Source organism: Arachis hypogaea, chromosome 18 (genome assembly GCF_003086295.3).
Source record: "Arachis hypogaea cultivar Tifrunner chromosome 18, arahy.Tifrunner.gnm2.J5K5, whole genome shotgun sequence".
Lineage (NCBI taxonomy): Eukaryota > Viridiplantae > Streptophyta > Magnoliopsida > Fabales > Fabaceae > Arachis > Arachis hypogaea.
The window spans coordinates 99,173,613-99,197,483 of NC_092053.1; the positions used below are offsets into that span (position 1 = coordinate 99,173,613).

Sequence of the window (23,871 nt, forward strand, 5' to 3'; positions counted from 1 at the left end):
TGTCCTAAATAATGTCTAATAATTGTCCTTTTTCTTTTGTTTTATTTGACTATCCCACGTGCTAAATATGCTACCGCGTAAGCTTATTATCCTATCATATCGTGTCGTGGAATTTAAATACTCTCATATCGCATAGAAAGCATATTCCAACGATGCTTTTACATTAAGATGGTTACTCCAATGATTTTATAATTGTTCTCGTATAAAAATATTTTATTTTGATTATTAAATGATATTTTTGTAGGATTTAATTTTAATATATTATAAAAATATTATTCTTATTTAAAATATAATAAAATAAATAAATTAGATTAAAAATAAATAAATTCTACTCAATTCTTTAAAATAAAAATAAATTATTATTTATAATATGTCTAATTATTAGATAATATGTGTTGATTTATCATGATTAATATTAATTTTAATTTAATTTAAATTATAATAACTTAACTAATTAACCAAATTGAAGTATAACAGTCACCAAAACAATTAAAGTATAACTTTTTTTTTAATTTATAAAAATTATTAGAAATTTCTATTTTATAATTATGATGAAGAGTAATTACATAAGACTAAAATTTGCTATTCCTTGTGATTATGAACGGAAGATAATAATACTGATCTTGCCTGGAAAATAGGTCGGCTTCAACTCCTCAAGGTCGGCCGAGCTATACGCTGCAAGATTGGACGTCCACTCCTCAGAGTCCGAATTCTCCTTTCTCCTTGTAGATGTGAGGGTGTGAGTAATACAAAAAGGGGTGGAGTGTACCTGCAAAGACACTCCAAAGCTTAAGTCAGTTATGGTGTTAATTCAGAGTGGTCGAGAAAAGATACTTTACCTTGCCTTTATAGATATTTAATCGTCCGTTATATTCTGGATGATTATTTGACCGTTCTTGATAATTGGTTTTGTAACCGACTTTATTCATACCGTTTGAGACGTCAGTTATAATGTCATTAATTTTGCCGAGTTATAATTCATAAGGGCCGAATAATAACGGTAAAGACGAGTTATGATGATGGTCGGTTATGATTTGTATTAATGGTGACCATATCACAGCCCCCAAGCTTAGCCTGAGGAGGATTTTAATGAAGCAGGTTGAGCTTTACTTTTTGATGAGTTATAACTCGGCTTGTGTGGGTTAGTGGATGAGCCCCCAGATCAACTTACTTCATTAAAAGATGGTTTAGTGGTTTGAAATGTGGGTACGTGGGGAGTCGTGTCCGTTATTTCCTGATGAAAGAGAAGGAATAGTGGTTGCATTTAATTTTTGCGGTTTCCCAATGTTTGGCTCACTGTTTGATGTGGCTTTGGGAGAGGGGGGGTGATTATTTGGAAACGTTTTGTTCCTTTAATTCTTCGAATCTCCTCAGATTTCCTTGGGTGTTTTGTTGGCTGTTTGTTATATGCTTGCTTTCTTTTGAAGAATGAGTAAGAGAGGTATGAGTCTCTTTTTCTATTTCTGATCCATTTCTGTGCTTTCTCCTGTGTTTTCCCTTTTTTCGTTTCTCCTTCTACTGCTTTTTGATCTAATGGGGTTTGGGAAAGAGAAGAAGGATAAGGTGGATTGGTCGTATGATTGGGTAGGGGAAGATGTTAAATCACGGGTTTCACTTTTTTCTGATGAAGCGGCGGTGAGGGAGGTGGATGTGAATAAAATAGTGAGGGTAGGTTCCGGAGTCAAGGTGGAGTTGTTACCATGTAGTGTGGATGATAGGGTTTATCACCGAGAGTGGGGGTTTGGGTTCTTTTACATGCATAGCTGTGTACTTGAAGAGTTGCGGGTTAGGCTTCCTTTTACGGAGTTTGAGTGTCAAGTTCTTAAGCAGCTCAACTGTGCTCCCTCACAGCTTCATCCAAATGGATGGGCTTTCCTTCGATCTTTTGAGGTTTTGATGGAGTTTCTGGAGGAAGTGCCGTCTGTGGATTTGTTCTTTTCCTTATTTCAAGCTAAAGGTGTTTGGAAAGGAGGCTGGGTAAATTTCAATAGCACTCCGGGATTTGGGATTTTTAAACTGTACAAATCTTCTTTTAAAGACTTCAAGGAGATGTATTTTAAAGTTAAGAGCTTAGAAGAAGATTTTCCGTTTTTTATTGATGAAAACCTTGCTGAGAAATTTCCCCTATTTTGGTGCTCGGAGCCGCAAAATATACTCGGTCCGGAGGTTATATCGCCGAGGAATGAGTGTCTGATAGAATTTTTGGTGGAGAATGTTGATCGAAAAAATTTGATATCGATGTATGAGTTGCTGAAGTGGGAAGAGGATAGGGTTGCTGTTGTAGAGTATCTAGGTGAGTTTCTAGGGTTTGTGTTAATGTTTGTGTTTCTTGTTGAAAAATTCTAACATGGTATGTTTTCTTCAGGTGGGAAGTATCCTGGCGTTTCTGCTGCATCACTAAGGACGCGGTTTAAGAATAAAAATTTGGAAAAAGAGGTGTCGTCATCTAATGTTGAGAAGGTTGTTGGTACTGGCGAGGTTTCGCAGCCTCGACAAGGGCGGAGGAAAGTTATCGCGAAGAAAAGGAAGAAGTCCGAGCTTGTGGAATTATCAGATGATTCTGATGAGAAAGAGTTTGGTGTTCCTCTTGAAGAGTTACAGGCTTTTATGGGGAATCAAAAAAGGCTGCACGAGATTTCTGAGGAAAGTGAGGCGTTTTCGGTGTGGGGAAAGGAATATCCTTACATGGCTGTTGTGGATGAGTATTGCCAATCGTCGGCCGATGTAAATCTTGCCAAGGAGGTCGGGGATGTGGCTGTTGGGCAATATATGCAGGTAACAAGTTATTGATGTTTTCCTTATTTTTCTTTTTGTTTTCTTATGAGTTTGTTTTGCCCTCCAGGTTGTTGGGTTGCGCCTTGCAAGTTTGGGTCGAAGTCAGGAATTGAAACATAAAGGAGTGGCTGCTGAGAAAGGTGAGGTATCTGTTTTGAAGGAAGAGTTGATTAAGTGTAAGAATCTTGCTGCTGAGCTTCAAGCTCGTTTGACTGATACCGAGAAGTTGCTGAAGGAGACTAAGGAAAGTTATGCTAAGGATGTTGAGGATTTGAAGAAGAAGGAAAGCGATCTGGTGAACGTGCAAAGTCGGTTGATTGAGGTGACTGCTCAGCTTAAGGATATGGAGAAGAAAAAGGTGGATGAGATTTTGGACTCGTTTGTTGAAGGCTTTGAGAGGGCAAGGTTGCAGGTGAAGTTTTTAGTTCCGGATGCCGATCTTTCTGGCATGGACCCTGGGAAAATAGTTCGAGATGGTCAGTTAATTGAGGATGATGGGGATGCGGAAGATGAGGCCGATAATGTTTAGGTTAAAAAGACCTTTGTGAATTTGTTTTTTGTTCTTGTAATCTGACTGTTTTTTGTAAGCAGATAATAGTATGGCTCCTGTTTTTGAGCCTTTTAAAGTTGACTTGTTTGAAAATTTGGTGCTTTTTGTAAAAAGCTGTTTGCATTGTTCGGATATATTTCCGAGTTTATTGGCGTTTAATTTGATAATTGCCGTTTGGAGCTTGGACGAGTATTGGTATTTGTCCGAGCTGGATTGATAGTTTGATAAGATCGATTTGATAGAAAGGATAGGACATTTGTTCGTCCCTTGTATATTCGGAATTGTTTCATACAAAGGTGCAGGTAGGCTAGCCTCGTTAAAACCTCTCCAAGCAAAACCCTTTGGGATAAAATCTTGGCAGTAGGAAAAAGAGTACAAGCCTGTCCCTGCCTTTTTAACTATAAAATTTCTTTAAGGAGGATACATTCCATGTACTAGGTAAGAAGTTACCATCTAGTGTTTCTAATTTGTATGCTCCTTGGCCGAGTGCTTGGGATACTCGGTATGGACCATCCCAATTAGCTGCGAGCTTTCCATGTGTTGGTGGTTTCCGAGCAGTTTCGGTTTTGCGGAGAACTAGATCTCCTGTGACGAAGTTTCTGTTTCTCACTGCTTTGTTGTATTGTCGAGCTATGGCTTGCTGTGCTGCGCGTTGCCTCAATGTGGCTATGTCTCTTATTTCTTCGATCACGTCGAGCTCGGATTTCCGAGTCTCGTCCTGATTTTTTATGTAAGTTCGGATAGAGTTCTGGGAGATCTCCAGGGGTATCATGGCCTCTGAGCCATATACCAATCTGAATGGTGTCTCCTTTGTTGATGTTTGTGGGGTGGTGTTGTATCCCCAAAGTACTTCAGGTATTAATTCGGCCCAGAGTCCTTTGGCCTCGTCTAGTTTCTTCTTTAGTGCATGTAAGATGACTTTATTTGCGGCTTCAGCTTGGCCGTTCGTTTGGGGATGTTCCACAGAGGCGAAGTGTTGTTTTATTTTTAGATTCTGCAAAAAAGCTTGAAATTTTTGATCGGCAAACTGGCGACCATTGTCAGTTGTAATATGCTGAGGTATGCCGAAACGGCAAATAATGTGCTTCCAAACAAATGTGATTGTTTGTTGTGATGTTATTCTTGCTAAAGGTTGGGCCTCCACCCATTTGGAGAAATAATCAACTCCGACAATAAGAAATTTTACCTGGCCCGGTGCCGTAGGGAACGGCCCGAGTATATCTAGACCCCATTGGTTGAATGGCCAACTGATGTCTGCGTGATGTAACTGTTCGGCAGGTATGTGTATCAGGGGTGCATGTCTTTGGCAATTGTTGCATGTCCTGATTTTCTGTTTGCTGTCGTGTGTTAAAGTCGGCCAGAAAAACCCAGCCCGGAGGACCTTTGATGCTAGGCTCCGAGCTCCTGTGTGTGTCCCGCAGACTCCCTCGTGTGCCTCGGCTAAAGCTGTTTCTGCTTCGGACTTGTTGAGACATATGAGTAGTGGCCGGGTATAACCTCGTCGATATAGTTCTCCATTTAGGATTGTGAAGAAGGATGCTTGCCGCCGAAATTTTTTACTGTTTTCGACCCCTTCTGGCACAACACCTGTTTCTAAATAGTGTATAAAGTTCATCCTCCAATCTGTTTCCTGTGAAACACTTAATGCGTTTATCAGAGTAACAGTGGGTGATGTTATTGTGAACTGGTGTAGTGTGGTTAGAGTAGACTGAGTACTGCCGAGCTTAGATAAGAGATCTGCTCTCTGGTTTTGTTCTCGAGGAATATGTTCTATTTCAAATTTGATAAATTTCTTTGAAAGTTTCTTTACTAGTAGCAGGTATTTAGAAAGTAGAGGGTCTTTTACCTGGAAGAGGTCATTTACCTGCTGTACGACTAACAAAGAGTCACAATATACCTTGATCGTCGATATTTGAAGATCTGAGCAAAGTCTGAGTCTGGCGAGTAGTGCTTCATACTCGGACTGGTTGTTGCTTGCTTTGAAGGCTAAGTGTATTGAGTGTTCCAAGATGAATCCGTCGTCGGCTTCAAGACGAATTCCTGCACCACAGCCTTCTTGATTTGAGGAGCCGTCGACAAATAAAATCCATTGTTTTGCATGATCTTCTTCAGATGGTATGGTAAGTTCGGCAATAAAATCTGCCAGGAATTGTGACTTGATTGGTCCTCTGGATTGGTATCTGATGTCGAATTCAGACAGTTCGACTGCCCATTTAATTAGTCGTCCTGCAACTTCTGGTTTGTACAGCACTTGTCTTAGTGGGTGATCTGTTCTGACATGGATAACGTGACTCTGGAAATAAGGTCGGAAACGTCGCGCCGAGAATATGAGTGCTAACGCGAGCTTTTCAATCCTTGGATAGTTAAGTTCGGCATGCTGTAGAGTTTTGCTAACAAAGTACACTGGATGCTGAACTTTGCTTCTTTCTGTAACAAGGGCTGAGCTTATTGCCCAATCAGTTACCGATAAATATAGAAATAAATCCTCCCCTTGTAGGGGTTTTTGTAGGATCGGCGGTTGTGAGAGTGTTGTTTTTAATTTTGAAAAGGCCCTCTCACAATCGTCGTTCCACTCGAATTTACTTTTCTTTTTTATTGTTTGGAAAAAAGGAACAGAAGTTGAAGCTAAACAGGGAACAAATCTGGAAAGTGCGGCAAGGCGTCCTGTGAGGCGCTGGACTTCTTTTACTGTTTTGGGGCTGGCCATGTCTAGCACTGCTCGGCATTTGTCTGGGTTTGCCTCTATTCCCCTGCACGTCAGCATGAAGCCTAAGAACTTACCCCCTTGGACGGCGAAGGCACATTTCTCGGGGTTGAGGCGCATGTTGTATCTGCGGATTTGGCCGAATATTTCTGTTAGGTCTGTGATGTGGTTATCTTCGGTTTTTGTCTTGGCGACCATGTCGTCGACATAAACTTCGATATTCCTGCCGATTTGTTTGGCGAACACTTTATCCATAAGACGTTGGTAAGTTGCACCTGCGTTCTTTAATCCAAATGGCATAACTTTATAACAATAATTGCCGAAATCAGTGATGAAAGCCGTTTTATCTTGGTCGGAGGGGTGCATGAGTATTTGATTATACCCTGAATACGCGTCCATAAAACTTAAAGTAGCGTAGCCCGATGCGTTGTCTACTAAAGAGTCTATGGACGGTAGAGGGTAAGAATCCTTTGGACATGCTTTGTTTAAATCAGTGAAATCGACGCACATGCGCCACTTACCGTTTTGTTTCCTTACCATTACCACATTGGCTAGCCAGGTAGTGAATCTGATTTCTTTGATAAATTCGGCGTTGATGAGCTTCTGTGTTTCCTCCAGTGATGCTTTCCTTTTTTCTTCGCCGAGTTTTCGTTTCCTCTGTTGGATTGGTCGGACTGAGGAGTTTATTGCTAGTTTATGACTGATGACTTGTGGGTCAATGCCGGGCATGTCAGCAGGTTTCCAAGCAAAAAGCTCGGCGTTTTCTTGTAGGAAGGATGTTATGGCCTGTAACTCAGCCGTGTTGATTGATGTACCTACATATGTAAATTTGTTAGGGTCATTGTTGAAATATACTTTTTGTAAGTCGTCGAATGGTTTCGGGCGCTCGAGGAAATCGGCTCTTGGGTCGAGGTCGGCCAGTACGCCTTCCTTCTGGTTGAGGTCGACATTGTTGACTTGTTGTGTTGCACGGTTTTGGAATTTTAAACTGATGTTGTAACACTGTCGCGCCTCCTTATGGTCTCCATGGATTGTTGCGACCTGATCGCCCTGCACTGGAAACTTCACACAGAGATGAACTGTAGATACAATGGCGCCGAATTTATTCAAAAAAGGTCGGCCAAGAATAAGGTTATATGGGCTGAAACAATCCACTACTAAATATTGAATATCATTAGTTTTTGAAAAGGGTTGCTCACCCAGTGTGGTCTGTAACCACACTGATCCGAGTATTGGAACTCGTTCTCCTGAGAAGCCGACCAAGTCGCCTCCTGCGGTCTGTAGCACGTTGTCGCTGAGCTTCATCTTTTGAAATGTGGAGTAAAACAGAACGTCGGCACTGCTCCCAGGATCCAAGAGGACTTTTTTCACTAATAGGTCTCCCAGCTGGAGTGTGATTACCACGGGGTCATCCAGATTTTGTATGTTAGAGTTAAGGTCGGCCTGTGTGAAAGTGACCTCTGGTTGTGGGTTATTGATTGCTATATCTTGCTTTGGTCCTTCTACCGAGCATATTGCTCGGAACGACCTTTTTCTTGCCGAGTTTGAGTATCCCCCACTTGCGTATCCTCCTGAAATACAATTGATTATACCTCGTGGCCTTTCATATTGGTTTGAAGCTGCCTTCTCTTTTCCTCGGTTTTGTTCAGAGAGGTCGTTTGTTGTGGAACTGTGGCTGCGCTTTTGGATGTGACCACTAATGTATTTGTCTAGGTGTCCTTGTCTTGCTAGTCGTTCTAAGAGGTCTTTGGCGACCACACAATCATCAGTGTTGTGGCCGTGTTTTTGGTGGAAAGCGCAGTACTTTGATTTGTCCGCGTGTTTTGCATCCTGGTATGTGCCGGCCTTTCTTGGTGGCTTAATTAGTTTGGAGTTCAAGATCTCCTTGATTATGTCCTCCCTTTTGGTGTTGAACTGCGTATAAGAATCAAATCTGGGTGTTAGTTTAAAACTTTTCTTAATGGTTGAACTCTTATCTTCTTCGCGGAAGTGTGACTTGTCAGATTTCCGAGCTTGTCGGAGCTCCTCGATGTCAATTTGTCCTTTTGCTTTCTCACGAAATTCTGCTAGGGTCTTCGGTTTTGCTACTGCGATTGTTTCCTGGAATTTTCCAGGTCGGAGGCCGCTTTTAATTGCGTGTAGATGGACTTCGGGATGGAGATCTGGTATGTTGATTGCGACCTTGGTAAAGCGAGTCATATAGTCCTTTAGGCTTTCGTTCGTTCCTTGCTTGATGGTGTTCAGGTAATCGGAATCGTGCAAGTATATTGCAGATCCGGCGAAATGTTCTTCGAATAACTTCGCCAGCTGATAAAAGCGCGAAATGGAACCTGCAGGCAAAGCACACAACCAATCAAGTGCAGGACCGTCTAAATAATTCGGAAAACAACGACATAAAACTGTATCTGAAGCACCATTGACGATCATTATTGATCGGAATTTCTTTATGAACTTCTTTGGGTCTCCAAGTCCATCGTAAGGTGTGAGGGTCAACGGCAGAGTGAACCTCTTCGGCAGTTCGAAATTCATTACTTCTTCTGTGAAAGGGCCTACAAGGTCCTCGGATTCTTCTTTCATGTCTTCCTGCTGCTGCTCTTCATGTTGAGCGGTTTCTGAAACATGGGTCGGTTGGGATTGATGTTCCTCGTCCTCCGCCTGTTGGCGATGAGCATCATTGTGTTCAATCCGAGCATGATTTAGTTCGGCAATTTGAGCAGCCATTATTTGGTTCTCGTTAGCCATCCGCTGATTAGCTTGTTGTAGCTCAGCTACCATTCGCATGAGTTCGGACAGTGATGGAGGCGGTACGTCAGCCATGGATGTAGATGGAAATGATGAGACCAAAAGAAAAAATATGATTTCCTCGGCCCCACGGTGGGCGCCAATTGATCTTGCCTGGAAAATAGGTCGGCTTCAACTCCTCAAGGTCGGCCGAGCTATACGCTGCAAGATTGGACGTCCACTCCTCAGAGTCCGAATTCTCCTTTCTCCTTGTAGATGTGAGGGTGTGAGTAATACAAAAAGGGGTGGAGTGTACCTGCAAAGACACTCCAAAGCTTAAGTCAGTTATGGTGTTAATTCAGAGTGGTCGAGAAAAGATACTTTACCTTGCCTTTATAGATATTTAATCGTCCGTTATATTCTGGATGATTATTTGACCGTTCTTGATAATTGGTTTTGTAACCGACTTTATTCATACCGTTTGAGACGTCAGTTATAATGTCATTAATTTTGCCGAGTTATAATTCATAAGGGCCGAATAATAACGGTAAAGACGAGTTATGATGATGGTCGGTTATGATTTGTATTAATGGTGACCATATCAAATACAATATTAAGTCAAAAGTTGAATTTGGTTATTTTGTAACCAAGGCAAAATATGTTATAGTATTTTATATTTTTCGTTCTTTTCCCAGTTCCCTACACTTAGTAAATGCATTTACTTAGTATTTATCCAGTATTCAACAGCAAAATAAAGACGAAAAATAGTGATAAAATTTTCAAAATAAGAATACAACATTTAACTGACATCAGTAACAATTAGTTTATAAGTTCTTTGATCTTTGGTCATTACCAATAAAGGGTGTTTTTAATAATTATTTTTATGTGCATGATATTGCAAAATAAAATTATAGGAAGTTTATGATTCATATTTAATACTATATCTATAATTTAAAATAAATTTTTTAACTATCATAATTTTTAGTTTATTTTATTTATCCAATAATAATTAGACATATCACAAAAAATAACAAACTTATCCTTTATTTTAGAAAAGATTTGATAGATTTTATTTAAGAAAAAAAAAACTTTATAAAAAAGATGTTTTAGTATTTTCATTGAAGTAAATACCTTTACATTATTAGGTTCAAAACCTTGTGTTCAACTTGAGTTTATTAAGCCATATTGACCATTGAATAACGAAAGTAATAAAATCACTATAATCATTATATCCTTTTCTAGACACAGGAGAGTATTTACAAAAGCTCCAAATAAAATATAAAAAATTCAATATGCTAAAAATCATTTTAGCGAAAGTATTAATTTTTTTCATATAAATGTAACTAGCTAGTTTGTAATTTATTACTATGCCAAATATTTACTTTATCTAAAAGAGATGTAATATGTTCAGTTTATATTCTAGAAAGGGGAAAATATTATATTATTCCCACGAAAGCATATTTTCATTTTAAAACGATTTTGGAAATCTTTAACTATTAACTTTTTCGAAGTAAAACGAAACTTTAAAATAAAATATAATATTATCATGTGGGAACACTGTGTTTATATGGATTTTAAATTAAAATTATGCATTGATTAACAACGTTAATGGTGATAATTATTATTATCCTGAGATACACAATTAAACAAAAATTAGTGAGATATCAAAATAAAAAAATATAATTAAATATAAAACTAATAATACAGTCCAATGATGAATAGTGATGAGTTGCTATCGTTCGATCCCGTTATTATGTTATTGCTTTTCACTTCCTAATATAATAACGAATATTTTTGTAGTTTGTATGTTGTGATCATGAAATATTATTGTATTTTTATAACTCTGAATGAACTACCAATTAAAGTTAAAGCTAAGAGAAATATTTTTTCCAATTTGGTAGGTGACACAAGGTGTAATGAATGTGAATCTGCTTTCTTTGCTAAGTCAATAAACAACAGCGTTAAGTTGTTTAAGCTAAGAAAATGTTATCAGTAGATATATTAGTTGCATGTGACAATTTCATATTTTATTTATTATTCGATGAAGTATAAATTTTAAACTACGTTTACATTATATCCAACAATAAATGAGTTGTAAATAAATCAGCATATATAATATATTATAATTTCTACCATAAATAACACAATTTTTAACTGACAAATGCAACAAGAAATTAAAGATATAGTTCCATGCATCCACATATAATTGAAGAAATTACCTTGATGGTGATACCCTATATAGTTTGAAATTTAGGTAACATATGTTACGTGTGTATGTGTGTGTGTGTGAAGTGTAAACTAACCATCCTAGAAATTAGTATATAATATCATAAAAGTAAACTTGCACGACTGCACTTCCATTCACATATTTCTTAATGATGATAATAACATCACATTATTCATAAGAAGAATATGCATGCTTCTTAGTTCTTAAATAATTTGTTGCTTCTTTCTCTATATATATATATGCACAACTACCAATTATTCACAGTCACCATACTCATTACTCTATCTATTATTTCTTCTGAGAAATTAAGCTCCAACAATATGGGGAACATAGCTGGTTCTAACAATAACACAATTCTTCCCGTTAACACCACATTTAAGCTTCCAGCTAATATACCAGTTTGGCCAAAAGGTGCATACTTTCTACCCTTTTTTATTGAATCTTTGATATTATGAGAAAAATTATTGTATACTTGTATATGCCTTAGAAATATGTATAGTCACTTACATTAAGGAATAAGTTTTGAGGCACATATTAAATGTCATGCAAGTATTTCCCTAATGATAAATATATGAATTATTGAATATATAGGTGATGGATTTGCAAGTGGAATCATTGATCTCGGTGGTTTAAAAGTATCACAAATTTCAACATTCAACAAGGTTTGGACAACACAAGAAGGTGGACCAGACAATTTGGGAGCTACATTCTTTGAGCCAACAGGAATACCAGAAGGGTTCTTCATGTTAGGATCATACAGCCAACCAAACAACAAGCCTTTCTTTGGTTTTGTTCTTGTTGCAAAAGATGATTCTTCAACAGGAGCATTATTAAAGAAACCAATTGATTACACATTGGTATACACCAGCAATTCCACCAAGATCAAGCAAGACAAAGATGGCTATGTTTGGTTACCAACACCACCTGAAGGATACAAGGCCTTGGGACATGTTGTTACCAACACACCCCATAAGCCATCATTGGACAAAATCATGTGTGTGAGGTCAGATTTCACTGAGCAATGTGAGACATATTCATGGATTTGGGGACCACAAAAGAGTGAAGATGACAAAGGTTTCAATGTCCATTCCATTAGGCCAACCAATAGAGGAATCAAAGCTCAAGGTGTTCTTGTAGGAACCTTCTTAGCCCATGTTGGTGCTACCACAACAAGCACTATTCCTCTTTCTTGTTTGAAAACTTCCAACATTAACAACTTCTCTTCTTCAATGCCTAATCTACCCCAAATTAATGCATTAGTTCAAGCTTATGCTCCAATCATGTACTTGCACCCTGATGAAAAGTACCAACCTTGTTCCACCAATTGGTTTTTCTCAAATGGGGGCTTATTATACCACAAAGGTGAAGAATCAAAGCCTGTGGCGATAGAACCAAATGGCTCAAACCTCCCACAACTTGGTTCCAATGATGGGACATATTGGTTAGACCTTCCTAGTGACAAAACCAACCATGACAGGGTCAAAAAGGGTGATTTCAAAACATGCCAAGCCTACATTCATGTGAAACCAATGTTTGGTGGAACATTCACTGACCTTGCAATGTGGGTTTTCTACCCATTCAATGGTCCTGGAACTGCAAAACTAGGACTCATAAGCAAAGTTCCATTGGGGAAAATCGGCGAACACGTGGGGGACTGGGAACATGTTACACTAAGAATAAGCAACTTCAATGGCTGGTTGTGGAATATTTACTTCTCACAACATAGTAAAGGCCAATGGGTGGATGCATCAATGGCTGAATTCCAAAATGGGAACAAACCAGTGGCTTATTCTTCATTGAATGGTCATGCTTTGTACCCAAAAGCTGGCCTTGTTCTTCAAGGTACTGGTGACATTGGAATAAGAAATGACACTGCTAAGAGCAACATGGTTGTGGAATTTGGAGTAGGGTATGAGATAGTTGCTGCTGGTGAGTATTTGGAGAAAGAGATTGTTGTGGAACCTCCATGGTTGAACTACTTTAGGGAATGGGGTCCTAAGATTAACTATGACGTGAAAGAGGAGTTGGAGAAATTGGAGAAAGTGTTCCCTCTTTTGAAAGAGCTTCAAGATATTTTGCCGAGTGAGCTGTTGGGAGAAGAAGGCCCAACAGGGCCTAAGGTTAAGAACAATTGGGGTGGTGATGAAAGTTAGAAGCAAAAATACAGAAATTATTTTTTATATTGGGACTTTTTTGGTATTATGCAGGTGAGTGGGGTTAATAGAAATTGGCTGGGGGAGTGCGGAGTGGTGATGAGTACATCTCGTAGGTGGCGAGAACATGTCAGTTTCATCTCGTGGGTAGCGAGAAGTAGGGGTCGCGGTCGCGGTCGCGACACGTATGTGTGGACACTACAAGTTCTGTTCATAATGCATGATACATTTTCTGTGACCATCAAAAAAGGCAGTAGAAGATACCCATAAGCATGCATGAAAGTAGCATATTGTTAAAATAAAGTGTGATTATTAGAAGTGTGGTTATTAATGGAGAAAAGTGTGATTTAAGTTAAAATGATACAAAATTTAATTTTAACCGAAGAACATATTGTTTGACATCTAAACTATTATGGATATGTAAGTTATTATTTTTTTTTAAATTATTTATATCAATATATACATGTTATATTATTAGTATTGTTTTTCTTTTAATATGTACATTATTATCATTAAAGTTTTTTTTAGAGTAAATGTCATTTTCGGTTCTTAACAATTTGTCCGATGGACTTCTCACCCCCTAAGAAATCTAAAAACCCAAATCGGTCTCTATTTACTTTGATATATGTAAGTTCCAGTCCCTGCAACCGGTTTCGAGCAAGTCACTTGCTGATGTGTCAGAAACTTGTTCACATAGGTTTCTCTCCTTCATAATTGAGACAAATCACTCCCTAGACCTTTGTTGAAACATTGCGTTTCATAAAGAGCGTTATTCCATAAAACACCTTCCTCTCCCTCATCATTTACATTTGCCCCTAATTCTGAAAATCTTTCTCCTTCCTTCCAAAAGAGCATTACGCTGAGGACGTGTGAGCGTGTTGCACCACTGTGTGGGAAGACATTGACTGCATTTCGCAAGTTTCTTTGAAACAATAAGGAATGTTTCGTTCTCTTCTACTTACTTTATATTTTACTGTAGTCAAGTTGAGGAGTGTGTCAGATAGTGGGAGTGAAATTAGCTTTGATAACTCATTTCTCCTCTGCATGGTGATTATGGGTGGATGGGGTGAAGCACTAGCTTTGTTTGATAAGTTAGGGTTGTTGTGAAACTATAATAGTGATGTTAACTTTGAAAGTTTCTACCTTTGTGTTTACTGATGAGTTAAGAATTCTTAACTGATAGACAATACAGTCTTTTTGCTGTTGATTAAGTTTGAAGTTTAGCTCTATTACTAAGTTGTGGTTTGGATTTTTACAGATGTCTGTGTTTGTTGTCCCTGTTTTTCATCATGGTAGGTGTTCCGAGGGTTACCTGAAACTGTAGGTCGATCTCAGATGAGATCTTCTGTGTTGATCAGAGATGACGTGTCCGGCTTGTGCGTGGTAGCCGGAGCTGTCGCGTCCGACTTGTTGGACTGGCAATGCTACTGATCCTTTGTCACCGGAGGGTGGTGGTACCTACAAGGGACTCCGATACTTAAGTTAGCAAGGGTATTGAGCAGGTTTTTTGTAGAATCGGAGTATGAGTTATACCTGGGTGCTCTAGTGTATTTATAGTAGTGTGGAGTGACCTTTCCTGGAGATAAGATAGTTTATCTTATCTTATCTTTGAGTGGAATTATCTTTATCTCTAAGGGAACCGCCCTTATCTCTGTAGGCTTGGGCTGCCATTGGAATTGGGTTGTGTTCCTCTGTTTGGGCGCTTTTTCTGGGCTTTTCTAATGATTTGGCCGACCTCCTTGAGAAGAGGTCGGGTAGTTCTGACCTGAAGAGGTCGGTCAATTCAGTCCGGGTCGTACAGCTCGACCCAGGGTATGAACAGTGCCCCTGCTCGAGCGTGGTCTTCCTTTTGAGGTTGAGTCCTGGTTTAGGACTTTGGTCCTTATCTGGAGAAGCCGAGCTCAAGCATCGTCGATCTCTTTTTGTAGAACTCCCCTTTTGAATGCGAAGCGTTTTTCTTACTCCTTTTAGCTTTGAAAACGCGCGTTTCTTGCTTTGGGAACGTGCGAGGGTTTTTAATAACCCATTAACTCCTCTTCTTTGCCGTTTTTCCCTCTTTCTTTTTTGAATTGTAAAAAGACTTTTGCTTTCCATTTTCTCTCTTTGCTTCCTGAAACTCCATTTCTTATCCTTCTGTTTTCTGGCTCGCCTGGGATTCTTTGTTTTCAAGTTTTCGCACTTCTCCTTATGGCGCCATTGGTGACTGTTGGCGCTTCGTTCTTTTGAAAGGTGATCTTCGGCCTCGTTGTTGTTTCAACCTCTCAGTGTTCATCATCTTCTCCCCTTTGCAGGTTAGTTTTCTTTCTGTTTCTTTCTTTCTTCTTTTACTTCTTACACTGTTCTTCTTCCTGCTTGCATTGTTCTATTTTTTGGAAAAATTTTGATCTTGCTTGAATTTATGTTGGAAAGCTTGAACCTTTTTTGTATCGTCGTGCTTGATTGTTGCTGTGATGCATGTTTTTTGGAGTTTCTTCGACTTATGTATGCTCCTTGGCGTATTCCTTGATAGTTGATGCTTTTAGGATTTTGCATGTTGTCACTGCTTCTGATCGTATTCTTTGATTTTGAAGCTTTGGAATAGCCACTTTGTTTGATTCTGAAAAAAGATTGCATCTTTGATGATTTTCATTTGGCATGTTTGACGTCGGCAGTTCCTTTTGCTGATAGACTGTGAAAAGATAGTAGCTTTGATGACATTTTTTTATTTAACTTTCTTTTTTCGAAGTGTTGCTATTTAAAGTCTTCTTTTTCTTGTTTGAGAGATGTCGGGACGTAAGGTGTAGATTTTTCCTGAAACCTTGGTCTATTACTGCCTCTAAAGGATGCCCTTGGACCTTGGTTTGAGTCTTGGGGCTTCTTTTTGCTACTTTTCTGTCCTGTACGCCTTAGATCGAGTTATATCCGTATTTGCCCGAGCTGTTTTCTTGATTTGCCCGAGCTGTTTGATTAGTAACCATTTTCCTTTTTCTTATTGTAGGACTAGTTGGCCCATGTCTTCTCGCAAAAATATTGTTGAGACATCCTCCAAAGTTCTGGAGGGCATGTCTGACTGGCTGGACTCCCTCGTCTTGATGTGCGTCTCGGTAGTCAATTCTGAATACTGTGTGGAGCTTAGGAAATATCATAGGATTTGTAGTAGTAGAGATCAAGAGAAGAACTATGAGTTGGTAGTGCCAGACTCTGATGAGAGGGTTTGCTTCCCTTCTCTGACCCAAGGGGAACGCCCCTTCTTTTATGCTTATGATTACTTTTTTAGCCAGATGAACATTACCCTTCCTTTTATCTCTTTCGAGACCGATTTGATATAGTCATGTAATGTAGCTCCATCCCAGCTCCATCCGAATTCCTGGGGCTTCATTAAGATCTTTCAGTTTCTTTGTCAAGAATTGGATGTCAAGCCTTCTCAAACTCTCTTTCTTTATCTCTTTGTCCTGACCAAACCTGGGACTACCAAAAAGAAAGCTTCTTGGATTTCTTTCCAGTCTGCTTAAGGACATAAAGTGTTTGCTATGCATGACGAGTCCTTTAGGGACTTTAAGAATTACTTTTTTAAGGTCCGAGCTATTGAGGGAGCTCGACCATTTTTCTTAGAGTCGAACAATGAACCTGCCTTCCCCTTGTATTGGCAAAAGAATGTTGTGGTATCTAGATACTCGTGGGAGATTCTTGATGAGGTCGAGCAGGCTTTTTGTGACTGTGTTGGAGGATATTTGGTGGCAACCTCCTCATCTCGATACAAAAAAATTTTTGGGGGACCCCTCTCTTGTCCGAGCTGAGCTAGTTAGTGACCGACTTCTTTTTGCTCTGTTTTACTTGCCTTTGTTTCTTTTCTTTCAGTTTTGTAACTTGGTTTTGCTGTGTTTTTTTTAGAGATGGCTAAGAATAATGATTCCATGAAGGCCTTTAAGAAGGCGAGGAAGGCTACAGCTGCCCAGAACATCTCGGCTAAGGCTGCTGGGGAAGGATCTTCCCAAGTTCCTCCTAAAAAGCCGATCTTGAGCGCTTCTGGGCCGAGGAGGGTGATTCCTACACCTCAGGTTCATTTGGTCGACCCTTCCCAAGCTCCTGATACTACCTCTTCTCCCACTGCTGGCCCTCCTCCGAAAAGACAGAAGACTGATGAGCCTTTTAATTTGGATGCCCCTGATTTTGATGCCATTGGATTTGCTGATCAACAGATTGGTCCTTATGGTGTTGTTCTTACTGATGATGTATCCATTCTTCATCATCTGGATTTTATTACCCGAAGCATCATTAAAATGGCACATATGGGGGCAGCTTTATTTCGAACTGCCTAAGATCTTCCAGTTCGTGCGACCAAGGCTTTTATGGAGGAGGCCAAGTCAGAATATGACAGGATCAAGGGTTTGAAGGAGGAGCTTGAGGTGAAGGTGGCAAAGCAGGAAAAAGAGTTAGAAGGTGAGAAGACTCGGGCTACTGCTGCGGTGGCTTCTGCAAATCTGGCCGAGGAGATGGCACTGAAGCATAAGGAGAGCTATGTCCTAACTTATAGTGAGATGGTAGAGCTCAGGGAGAGGTTGGAATCTGTTCAGGCTGATTATACCGAGCCCTAGGGCCATCTCGTGGGCAGTGTGACTTCTGCTTATGAGAATTTGAAGGATCAGATCCGAGTTCTTGCTCCCGAGCTCGACCTGTCTCTCTTCAGTTTGGACAATATTGTGGAAGATGGAAAAATCGTCCTTGCCCCAGATGAAGATGATGATGATGTAGATCCACCTCCTGCGCCATCTATCAAGGCTTCAGTTGCGCCGAATCCCCCAACTCCTGCAGCTGAGGTCGGCCATCCTGAGTCGGATCCTGATGTTCAGATCCTGAACCGGCCGGATGGGACCGTTGATGCTGTCCCCCTTTAGACTCGTCCTCCTTCGCCTTGAGATGCCGCCACTGGAGAATCTTTGAAGCCTTTGTAGTTTTTGCTTATGTATCTTGATGTGTATAGCCCAGTCTGTGGGCTTTTGAACTCTTATTTTGATAATTTGTGTTTGACTGTGACTTTGTAGTTGCTTTTCCTTTAGCAACTTTTATTAGAAAAACAAATACCCTTTGAACTCTTGAGGTCGACCTTCTGGTGGCCTTCTGAGTATTGATTATAGTAGCTTTGTTTTTCTTTTTGATTTTTGTTTGCAATCTTTCGGCATTTCGAGGAATCTTCAAGAGTGTTGGAGCCTTTTGCTTGTCCGAGCTCTTTTTTGATTTCCTTAGTGTTGGTTTTGGTCGAAGTGACTGCTAGCCTTGTTTGACTGTTCTTTTTAGTATTCGCATGAAACACTTGTGATTTGTTCTTGGGAGGGGTCGTGGCTTTCTTTGGGTCGAGCTATGTCCCTTCTAGCGCACGCCTTCTGCCGGTCGACATCTTTTGTTGAGTCTTGCGAGTTATTTTTAGTAATTTATTTTTAATTTGGATCTCGTCGGATCTCTTTTTTATGGATTTACTTTTTATAACTCTGTCGCTTTTGATCGACCTGAGCCAACTTCTTCATGTCGGTCCCTTCTAAGTTATTTCTAGTAATCCACTTTTGATAAGGGGTGATCAGGCCTCTTTCTATGGATTACTTTTTATAACTTTTTGTCGTTTTGATCAGTCTGGTCTGACTTTTTCATGTCGATCCATCCCAAGTTATAGCAATCCAATTTTTCTCAGACCTCGTCAGGCCTCTGATGAGCGGATAATTTATACGCTTTTTGACATTGTTTTTAGTATATTTTTAGTAGGATCTAGTTACTTTTTTTAGGGATGTTTTTATTAGTTTTTTTTATGCTAAAATCACATTTCTGGACTTTACTATGAGTTTGTGTATTTTTCTGTGATTTCAGGTATTTTCTGGCTGAAATTGAGGGACGTGAGCAAAAATCAGATTCAGAGGTTGAAGAAGGACTGTAGATGCTGTTGGATTCTGACCTCCCTGCACTCAAAGTGGATTTTCTGGAGCTACAGAACTCCAAATGGTGCGCTCTCAATGGCGTTGGAAAGTAGACATCCATGGCTTTTCAGAAATATATAATAGTTCATACTTTGCCCGAGTTTAGATGACGTAAACTGGCGTTGAACGCCAGTTCCATGCTACATTCTGGAGTCAAACGCCAGAAACACGTCACGAACCAGAGTTGAACGCCAAAAACACGTTACAACTTGGCATTCAACTCCAAAAGAAGCCTCTGCACATGTAAACTTCAAGCTCAGCCCAAGCACACACCAAGTGGGCCCCTGAAGTGGATTTCTGCATCAATTACTTACTTCTGTAAACCCTAGTAGCTAGTCTAGTATAAATAGGACTTTTTACTATTGTATTTTCATCTTTGATTAGTTTATGCTATCTTAGACTTTTGTGAGGGCTGGCCATTCGGCCATGCCTGAACCTTCATCACTTATGTATTTTCAATGGTAGAGTTTCTACACACCATAGATTAAGGTGTGGAGCTCTGCTGTTTCTCATGAATTAATACAAAGTACTACTGTTTTTCTATTCAATTCAAGCTTATTCCGCTTCTAAGATATTCATTCGCACCCAAGAACATGATGAATGTGATGATTATGTGACGCTCATCATCATTCTCGCTTATGAACGCGGGCCTGACAAACACTTCCGTTCTACATGCAAACAAGCTAGAATGGATATCTCTTGGATATCTAATACAGGGGACCGAGTCCGAGTTGTTAGTGTCTTTGTGGTATAAGTTAGAACCCATGGACGGCCATTCTTGAGAATCCGAAAAGTCTAAACCTTGTCTGTGGTATTCCGAGTAGGATTCAAGGATTGAATGACTGTGACGAGCTTCAAACTCACGAGTGCTGGGCGTAGTGACAGACGCAAAAAGATCAATGGATCCTATTCCAGTATGATCGAGAACCGACAGATGATTAGCCATGCAGTGACAGCGCATTGGACCATTTTCACTGAGAGGACAGGTGGCCATTAACAACGGTGATGCCTAACATACAGCTTGCCATGAAAAGGAGTAGGAAGGATTGGATGAAGACAGCAGGAAAGCAAAGGTTCAGAGGGACGAAAGCATCTCTATACACTTATCTGAAATTCTCACCAATGAATTACATAAGCATCTCTATCTTTATTTTCTGTTTAATTATTATTATTATTCGAAAACTCCATAACCATTTAATATCCGCCTGGCAGAGATTTACAAGATGACCATAGCTTGCTTCATACCAACAATCTCCGTGGGATTCGACCCTTACTCACGTAAGGTATTACTTGGACGACCCAGTGCACTTGCTGGTTAGTTGCGCAGAGTTGTGAAGTTATGTTTGGGCCATGGTATTGTGCACACGTTTTTGGAGCCATTGCCAGGGTCAATTTCGAACAACAATTTCACATCTCGATCACGATTTTGTGCACCAAGTTTTTGGCGCCGTTGCTGGGGATTGTTCGAGTTTGGACAACTGACGATTCATCTTGTTGCTCAGATTAGGTAACTTTATTTTAATTTTAAGCTTTTGTTTTTATTCTTTTAATTTTCGAAAAAATATTCCATACAAAAAAAATATAAAAATAATTTCAAAAAAATATTTTTCTTCAGAATTTTTTTTAAGAATGAATTCTAGAGTTTCATGAAGCACGTTGAAGCCTGGCTGGCTGTAAAGCCATGTCTAATTTCTTATGGACTGAGGCTTCCAAACCATCATCACAAGAGCAAGCTAGTTGTTCCTAATCCACCTGCTGCTGTATGACTGATTTGTATTCTAAAGCTTGGCTGGCCATTGGCCATGTCTAATGTTTTTGACCGGAGCTTTCACTGAAAGCTTGGCTGGCTAGGGAGCCATGTCTAATTCCTGGACTGAAGCTTTAGACTAAGAGTGCAAGATTCCTGGAATTCCTATTAAAAATTTTGAAATCCTTATTTTTCTTTTCTAAATAATTTTCGAAAAATACCAAAAAAAAAATTTATAAAATCATAAAAAAAATAAAAAATTTTGTGTCTCTTGTTTGAGTCTTGAGTCAATTTTTAAGTTTGGTGTCAATTGCATGTTTTTATTCTTCTTGCATTCTTTTTCGAAAGTGTGTTCATATGTTCTTCATGATCGTCAAGTTGTTCTTGGTAAGTCTTCTTGTTTGATCTTTAAAATTTCTTGTTTTGTGCCTTTTGTTGTTTTTCTTATGCATTTTCAATTTGTTGGTGTCTATACATGAAAAATTTTTAAGTTTGGTGTCTTGCATATTTTTCTTTGCTTAAAAATTTTCAAAAATAAAGTCTTGATGTTCATCTTGATATTCAAAGTGTTCTTGGTGTTCATCTTGACATTCATAGTGTTCTTGCATGCATTGTGTTTTGATTCAAAATTTTTATGTTATGTGTTATTTTTCATGTTTTTCTCTTTCCTCATTAAAAATTCAAAAATAAAAAAAAAATATCTTTCCCTTTTTCTCTCATAAATTTTTGAAATTTGAGTTGACTTTTTCAAAATTTTTAAAGTTTAGTTGTTTCTTATGAGTCAAATCAAATTTTCAATTTAAAAATCTTATCTTTTTCAAAATCTTTTTCAAAAATCAAATCTTTTTCATTTTTCTTATTTATTTTTGAAAATTTTAAAAATATTTTTCAAAATATTTTTCTTAATTTTATCTCATAATTTTTAAAAATATTATCAACAATTAATGTTTTGATTCAAAAATTTCAAGTTTGTTACTTGCTTGTTAAGAAAGATTCAAACTTTAAGTTCTAGAATCATATCTTGTGATTACTTGTGAGTCAAGTCATTAATTTTGATTTTAAAATTTTAAATCTTCTTAAGATCTTTTCAATCATATCTTTTCAATCATATCTTTTTAATCATATATATTTTTAAAATAAATTTCTATCATATCTTTTTAAATCTTATCTTTTTCAAAAATTTGATTTTAAAATATCTCTTCTAACTTCTTATCTTTTCAAAATTGATTTTCAAATCTTTTTTAATCAATCATATCTTGTTGTTTCAATCATATCTTTTTCAAAACTGCCCAACTAACTCTCTACCTTTAACTTTCGAAAATTCCTCTCCTCTTTTTCAAATTTTTTTAATTAACTAATTGTTTTAATTTTAATTTAATTTAATTTCAAACTTAATTTTCGAAATTTAACTTTAAATTTTCGAAATTCCCTCTCTCTCATCTCCTTCTATTTATTTATTCATCTACTAACACTTCTCTTCCACCAAAAATTCGAACCCTATCTCCCTCTCTGTGTTCGAATTTTTCTTCTCATCCTTCTTATATTCTTCTCTTCTCATACTTGCATGAGGAATCCCTATACTGTGACATAGAGGATTCCATATTTTCTTTGTTATTCCATTCTTTGTCATATGAGCAGGAGCAAGGATAAGAATATTCTTGTTGAAACAGATCCTGAACCTGAAAGGACTCTAAAAAGGAAACTAAGAGAAGCTAAAATACAACAATCCAGAGACAACCTTACAGGAATTTTTGAAAAGGAAGAGGAGATGGCAGCCAAAAATAATAATAATGCAAGGAGGATGCTTGGTGATTATACTATACCTACTTCCAAGTTTGATGGAAGAAGCATCTCAGTCCCCACCATTGGAGCAAACAATTTTGAGCCGAAACCTCAATTAGTTGCTCTAATGCAACAGAACTGCAAATTCCATGGACTTCCATCAGAAGATCCCTACCAGTTTTTAATTGAGTTCCTGCAAATCTGTGAGACTATTAAGACTAATGGAGTAGATCCTGAAGTCTACAGGATCATGCTTTTCCCTTTTGCTGTAAGAGACGGAGCTAGAACATGGTTGGACTCACAACCTAAAGATAGCCTGAACTCTTGGGATAAGCTGGTCATGGCCTTCTTGGCTAAGTTCTTTCTGCCTCAAAAGCTAAGCAAGCTTAGAGTGGATATTCAAACCTTCAAGCAAAAAGATGGTGAATCCCTCTATGAAGCTTGGGAAAGATACAAGCAGATGACCAAAAGGTGTCCTCCTGACATGCTTTCAGAATGGACCATTCTAGATATATTCTATTATGGTCTGTCTGAGTTCTCCAAGATGTCATTGGACCATTCTGCAGGTGGATCCATTCACCTAAAGAAAATGCCTGCAAAAGCTCAAGAACTTATTGACATGGTTGCAAATAATCAATTCATGTATACTTCTGAGAGAAATTCCGTGAATAGTGGGACGCCTCAGAAGAAGAGAGTTCTTGAAATTGATGCTCTGAATGCCATATTGGCTCAGAACAAAATATTGACTCAGCAAGTCAATATGATTTCTCAGAGTCTGAATGGAATGCAAGCTGCATCCAACAGTACTCAAGAGGTATCTTCTGAAGAAGAAGCTTATGATCCTGAGAACCCTGCAATAGCAGAGGTGAATTACATGGGTGAACCCTATGGGAACACCTATAACCCCTCATGGAGAAATCATCCAAATTTCTCATGGAAGAATCAACAAAAGCCTCAACAAGGCTTTAATAATGGTGGAAGAAACAGGCTCAGCAATAGCAAGCCTTTTCCATCATCTTCTCAGCAACAGACAGAGAACTCTGAACAAAATACCTCTAATTTAGCAAACTTAGTCTCTGATCTGTCCAAGGCCACTCTAAGTTTCATGAGTGAAGCAAGGTCCTCCATAAGAAATTTGGAGGCACAAGTGGGCCAGCTGAGTAAGAAAATCATTGAAACACCTCCTAGTACTCTCCCAAGCAATACAGAAGAGAATCCAAAGAGAGAGTGCAAAGCCATTGATATAACCAAAATGGCCGAACCCAAAGAG

At 38.7% G+C, this 23,871-nt stretch overlaps 2 protein-coding genes and 1 non-coding gene across 3 annotated transcripts; 1 reads left to right on the top strand and 2 right to left on the bottom strand.

The window, feature by feature from the left end:
• Positions 1-3,719: 3,719 nt before the first annotated feature.
• Positions 3,720-8,846, bottom strand: LOC140181406 (uncharacterized). The gene is made up of 3 exons (XM_072224961.1): positions 8,444-8,846; positions 6,567-8,359; positions 3,720-6,311 (listed from the first exon to the last, which is right to left on the bottom strand). Exons 1-3 carry the CDS (start codon positions 8,844-8,846, stop codon positions 3,720-3,722), a joined length of 4,788 nt encoding a protein of 1,595 aa, XP_072081062.1.
• Positions 8,847-11,101: 2,255 nt separating this feature from the next.
• Positions 11,102-13,610, top strand: LOC112772146 (hypothetical protein At1g04090). The gene is made up of 2 exons (XM_025817031.3): positions 11,102-11,388; positions 11,569-13,610. The coding sequence occupies exons 1-2, from the start codon at positions 11,217-11,219 to the stop codon at positions 13,128-13,130; spliced, it is 1,734 nt and encodes a 577-aa protein (XP_025672816.1). The 5' UTR covers positions 11,102-11,216; the 3' UTR covers positions 13,131-13,610.
• Positions 13,611-22,983: 9,373 nt separating this feature from the next.
• On the bottom strand, positions 22,984-23,091 carry LOC112774732 (small nucleolar RNA R71). The gene has a single exon (XR_003189196.1). It is a non-coding gene; the product is annotated as a small nucleolar RNA R71 (small nucleolar RNA).
• Between the last annotated feature and the right edge of the window lie 780 nt (positions 23,092-23,871).

Excerpts from the sequence above, each read along its gene's own strand:
- LOC140181406 (XM_072224961.1), bottom strand. The coding sequence starts at position 8,846 with ATGGCTGACGTACCGCCTCCATCACTGTCCGAACTCATGCGAATGGTA. Across the intron at positions 8,360-8,443 it reads ATCAATAATGATCGTCAATG|GTTCCATTTCGCGCTTTTAT; the intron begins GTGCTTCAGATA and ends CTTTGCCTGCAG. Across the intron at positions 6,312-6,566 it reads GGCTAGCCAATGTGGTAATG|AACGCAGGTGCAACTTACCA; the intron begins GTAAGGAAACAA and ends TTTGGATTAAAG.
- LOC112772146 (XM_025817031.3), top strand. The coding sequence starts at position 11,217 with ATGCACAACTACCAATTATTCACAGTCACCATACTCATTACTCTATCT. Across the intron at positions 11,389-11,568 it reads TATACCAGTTTGGCCAAAAG|GTGATGGATTTGCAAGTGGA; the intron begins GTGCATACTTTC and ends TTGAATATATAG.